We start from the raw sequence: 6,000 nt of genomic DNA on the forward strand, positions 1-6,000 counted from the left end.
TTGATACCATACCCCAGCATCAAGGAAACTGTGACTCAGAGTTCCTAAGACAGAGGTGTCTTTTTTTTAACAGTTTTCAGTAGATTTCTTTTTACATTAAATTTTTGTATTGCTCTTTGAAGTATCCATAAATTTTGTGGAGATGAATTCCACAATTTTTCAATGTGTTATACCAAATGTATTTTGTTTTGTCTGCTTTAACTCACTTCCCAGTCATCTTATTTGATGCCTTCTAATTCCTTTATGGGAGTGAGATTGAGAGAAAAAGAGTCATCTCCTAAATTCCACCAAAGTCATAATATTAGGGAACTTCCTTTTCTCTAAGTTAGAAGTTAAGAGTTCTTAGGCACACTTAAGTATTCCATGAATATATAAAAGCTACCTGTTCAACAATGACACATGAATTATTTGAACCATCTCTTAATTACAACTGGGATATTTTTTTTTTTTTCAGATGAGAGTGTTCTGCTGTATAAAGAAAATTAAAGATTAATTACATGTACCAGAGGTCATTTTGTACCTCAGCAGACAGGATGCACATCTTGATGCCATGTAGATTATTAACACTTGCCTTTTGTACTTCATACCTAAAATGCATTATTTTGCAACTTGCTAGTAGTGTCTCATTAACAGTCCTCTAGTTAATTTTGAACTTATCAACACTTTATTACATAACCTTGAAGACATCTTCTATGTTTTTAATGAAGGACAATAGTAATATTATGCAAAATGAGTTTCCTGTGTGGTTCATTTTTCATACTACTCTTAGTAGAATTTTATTTCACTGTACCTCTTCCTTATCGGTTATTTCCTTTCCATATGGAGAATACACAGGTACTCATGGGGTTATTCAGCAGCTGCAGTAGAAAAACATGTTTTCGACTGCTTCACTTCAGTGATGTTTTTGACAAACCCCATGGCAATTTGCAAACTTTACTATCTTGCACGATGTTCAGACTTTTCTGCCAAGTAGTGCCGGATTATTTTTTTCTCCTGAGAGTAAAAAACAGTAGTAGAAAAGTATCACATCCCTTAGTATAACAATATATATCAATACAACTTTGTACTTTAACCTTTTAACAAGTTTGGGCCAGAATACTAAGCACTCTTCTGGCTGAGGAAATGACTGTCAGAAAGACAGAAATCATGATGTGGACTCTTTTGTTTTACCTCAGTCTTTCCTCCCATCAGAAGTGGCCTCATCACAAAGTGAACCAACTCTGCAGCATACTTCAGGGCCTGAGAAGGACTCTCCACAAGACCCTTCAGGGTTGTGCACAGCCCTTTGGTTACTGCTGTTAATAGACCAGTGATGTGACTTAAAATTTTACACATCCTGTACAAAGTCCTTAATTTAGAAAGTCACTCCTCATTTTACAACATTTTTTATTTTAGTTCTAGGATTATACAGAATCTGTATTTGTGGGAAAAAAAAAAAAAAAAGAAAAAGAAAAAGAAAAAGTGTTAGCCACCTTCTACAGTTGCTTATATTTACTAAAAGGATTTTCTGAGTAACACACAGAATGAAGCCTGAGCTTTTTATTCCATAGGGATCGATTCAGAACAATGGTGAATGTCTTGGGAGATGCCTTTGGTACTGGTATAGTGGAGAAGCTCTCTAAAAAGGAACTGGAACAGATGGATGTGTCCTCTGATGTCAACATAGTGAACCCTTTTGCCTTGGAAACTACAATACTTGATAATGATGAAGCAGAGACCAAGAAATCATACATCAATGGAGGCTTTGCTGTAGATAAATCTGACACCATATCCTTCACTCAGACATCTCAATTCTAAAGCCAGTATCTTCCACGTGAAACAGAAGCACTAAAGGACATGGCCATACGCAAGATGATAAAAGCTTAAAGGAAAATTGAGAATGAATTATGTCTCACATATATATGATTTTCTGCACAGACTCTGATCCTTTTCACCAATTCTGCCCCCTTCTGATCACCTCTCCCAACAATCTGAATTCACTACTTTTAATCCTTGTTGAAGACAAAGACAGATTTATTATTATTATTTTTTAAGTATATACTATTGCTGAGGATATAAAATGCCAAATTGGAATCAGCATGCTCATAAGTGGGGATTAATTGCTGGAACAGCCAAATGTGTTTTTCTCAGGAGTAGCACAGCTTTCCACATCTCACCTGCGCTATGAAACATTTGTATGAAGACTGTTTTAACATCTTTGCCTTCTAAAAACATTGCACAAGACACCTACTGTATCTTGATCACTTGCCAAAAGACTAATTTCTGCAGCTGAGAGGTCACCGCTAGGCAGATTGATTCAGAAAAAAGCAGACCCACGAGGCCATGTAATAAGGATTGTAGTATAAACAAGGTTTCATTTTTTAATCATTAAATAATTGGGCACAGAAAAGTTTCCATTGTTTATATAGCCATGTTTCTCCGTGTCTTTCATGTAAATACCAACTGCTGGCATTGGCTTTCAGAGGTGAAACAAGCTGCTGTGGGCTTACTGTTCTTGTATTTGATGGTTTTAAAAAAGTGAAACTTCTCCAGTTTAGGTGCTTTAGCGGCAGTCTGATACATTTCCATCAGAACCATCAGTAAATTAGATTACCTTTGACCATTACCAAATGTTAAAACATGTTAAATGTTAAAAAAATGTTAAAAAGCCCAAAGTAGGCAGAGGTCATGAAGATAAAAATAGACTATAAAGCGACACGTAATGTGGAGTCTAAAGTTTTACTCCTTAGAACAAAAATAATTATAGTATGAAGAATTTAGAAGGCATGCCTTGTTATAGAAAGCAGCCACTGTCACTAAGCTTTTTACACAGTTTGACTATGTAAACATGAAAGTTTGCAGCTGCAATGCTACTGCTGTGCCAACATGTCAGACAAATTGTATCTCATGAAACCTATCTTAACCAAGGAAGTCATGTGTTCTCATGGCTTCCTGTAGGATAATAAGCACTAAGAATTTCCTCATGAGAAATCTCCATTTACTAGCACATTTTATACAAGATTTCCATGGTGCAAAGATAACTCTCTCTGGGGGAGATTCTGTATCAAATGTTTTGCCTTGCATATTACAGTTTGTTAACAGTTTTACTTGTAAACTGAATTCTTTGTAAGTAAGCTTGTGGGAAGCCTACAGTTGTATGCTAACAAAAACCTTTCAGGTACCTGCAGTGTTATATACTCAAGTCAGGCCTAGTTCTTGTATTTAAGTAAATCAGAAGTGTGCCAAAGAGAACTGAAAGTAGAAGAGGAAGATATTTACTGTAGGTTTTCAAAAATTGCACCTTAAAACAACAGGTCAATAAGATGTAATACTGTATTTAAATTAAACATTGTAACTGATGCGGAAAAAATTAAGTACTAGTTTATACATAAAAATGAAAATGTACAGACTGAGTACATCATACTTTTTACCTGTGCATAAATAGTTTGAAACAGTCTTCATTTGTACAGCGTTGCGTAGAAGAAGAAAGAAAACACCTGTATTCACAATTAGTGTACAATCTGTTTTGTCTTTCCTTTGCTTTTTAAAGTCACCCTTTTACAATCACCCCATTATGCAGTCACCCTATTAAGATGTACTGTGAATTGTGTTCCTAACGTGCTTTAAATAAATCATTTTCTCCTTCATTGTTGCTTTACACTCCAATCCTCTATGCGCTATAGAGAACTGAGTTCATTTAGATAGGTCAAGAAAGACAAAACTGGGTGAATCTATGATTTATGGAATCATCACTAGTGACTCAGCTGTAGTTTTGGCAAGAGTTAGTTATATTTTTTCAATAAAATAGTTACGTTGCTCTTGGAAAAATATAGCACTGAGCAAGCAAACTCACCTACTATGGAGGATCTAGACTAGGGGTACTTTTTTAAACACATGCTAAGTAGCAGACTATTTATGTATATGGATCAGGTTAAGGATTGTTGGTGCTTCATTGCCATTCATTCACTGCCTGGACACCCTGAAAATACTGTTAAGTATTTCTCCCAACATATGATTTTGATTATCTACCTTTCTGTATAGCAGGAAACACCCTTCACAGGCCCTTCTGTCGGAGAGCAATAGAGCATGTCCCATCAGAAAAGTATCTTCAGATTGAAGGCCTGCCAATCATGGTGTTACATTGCTACAGGAACTTTGAGGCTGATGAAGCTATGGCAGGACTGACTGTGTCACTTTAAGCCATGTAAAACAAGAATACCCACTCATGCATCACTGTTAAAATACTTTGGGATTTGTAGTTGACTTTCTCACACAGAGAAAAGAGCACCTGGATATCTTTATCACCACAGCAGTTCAAATCACACAAACATAGTCAGGGTGTGCAGGTCACTTGTTCTATCACCATCCCAATAAAGAACAGGAACAGCTCAGCTGGCCACCCAGGAAGGGGCCAACAGCCACCTCCCTAAACTCACTACTAGCTGTGGTCCTGCTTACCAGCTTCACAGTTTCAGGCCCATCTGACTACACGCAATGGGCAGCAGAGCACCCTGTACCACTTGGCTGGTGAGAAGCTGAACAGTGTGGAGCACACCACTGCTGCTGCTGAAAGTGGTACTCTGCCAAGTGGTGCCTCTGTCCTGCACTCTTCCCAGTTACCAGCTGGAGGTGCTACACAGAGTGCTTGCCCAGGTATGGAATGTTTTGGGAAGGACGGGGAGGTCCCAGTGCTGCTAGGCTTTCATGAAAGGATGGAAAAAACTTGTTAGGACAGAAAACCCCTCCCCTCTACCTATGTAGGGAGATGACAATTTGTTTCAGTCTGTGTTTCACACTGGAAAGCTGCTGTATTGTGAAACTTAGTAACCTATACATTTTTAGACTGATCTGTGATTGTTGTAGTGTTTTAAAGGCTGTCATTTTCTCAGGTATTCCACTGCCCACTTCCTTTGGAGAAGTACATGCTTACTCAGATGACAATATATATATACATTGCTGTACAATTTTACTGAGTATAGATGCTGTGATAAAAGTGGCTTGTGAGTAAGGTATGCTTAATGACAAGTGGTGCAGTGGCCTCCAAATTCCCCCCTGCTTGATGTCTGTACTTTGTAAACTCTCACCAAATAAGGTTACAAAGGTCACTGGACAGTTTGAACTTGAAATTTTGGACTTAGTGTGCAGGCTTAATAGGCTAATTGATACAAACTTCTCTGCCCTGAGCGGCATAAAGCTGTAGTTAGTTACACATCCAACTCATCACATGAAAGGGAGTTGTATAGAAGGGGAACATATGTTAGGCGGATCAAGAAAATTCAGCCAGTGAGGGAAGGAGGAGGAACCATACAGTCAGGAGATAGGGATAAAAAAGGAGGCTATGTCCTCTGATAATTTGAGAGACCCCATGGGGACTGTCTCTATGGGTTCTTTTATTTGAATAAAGAAAGCTGAAGACTCTGTCTCTTTTGGGGATAAAGATAATTGAGCAAGCTTATTTGAGCAATTTTTTTTTTTTCCTAACTGTTTGGGAGTTTGTTCAGGATTGTTCCATCCTTTGGGGTTTGTTGGCATCCGGATGAACTGATGGATGCCCTCACTGGTTTATGGTGATTGGCTCACTCTGGGAGTCATTGGCACTTGAGGATTGATTGGGTTCCCAGGACTCTCCCAGAGACAAATGGAACAGTGGACTGGGAAGTCTGTGAAAAGAGAAGAAGGTGAAGGAGGAGCTGAGGACTCTGTAAAGAAACCTGCTGGTGAGTTGAAATGGGGCTGTGGGGAGTAAAAAGGGAAGGATGCCTGGAGAGAGTGGTAGTAAGTTGATAAAAGGCAAGGGAGGTTCCTCAGTACCCCTGGGTAAACCATTAGAAATTATGTCAAAGACATAGTAGAGGACAAGGAAAAATTAAAAAGAAAGGCTAGAGTAAGGGAGCAGTTCCTACAACCTCCCTGGGGAGGAGTGCAGGACCAGTAAGACTGCAAGCCAAAGGGGCTGGGTGACTACTGAGGGTTAGAGTTGAACATCCTCCAAGATGGAAATCTCCTTGACCTAAGCCAAGA

General features: G+C 38.6%; 1 protein-coding gene across 2 annotated transcripts in view; it reads left to right on the forward strand.

Annotated features, from left to right (window-relative positions):
- Positions 1-3,626, forward strand: part of SLC1A1 (solute carrier family 1 member 1) — a 51,012-nt gene extending 47,386 nt beyond the window's left edge. For both annotated transcript variants that reach the window (XM_072358983.1, XM_072358982.1), the window contains exon 12: positions 1,551-3,626. In XM_072358983.1, the coding sequence (XP_072215084.1) occupies positions 1,551-1,797 (247 nt within the window). In that variant the 3' untranslated portion in view covers positions 1,798-3,626. The remainder of the gene's footprint in view (positions 1-1,550) is intronic.
- Positions 3,627-6,000: the final 2,374 nt, after the last annotated feature.

The sequence above is a fragment of the Excalfactoria chinensis genome, chromosome Z (genome assembly GCF_039878825.1).
Source record: "Excalfactoria chinensis isolate bCotChi1 chromosome Z, bCotChi1.hap2, whole genome shotgun sequence".
In the NCBI taxonomy this organism is placed as follows: domain Eukaryota; kingdom Metazoa; phylum Chordata; class Aves; order Galliformes; family Phasianidae; genus Excalfactoria; species Excalfactoria chinensis.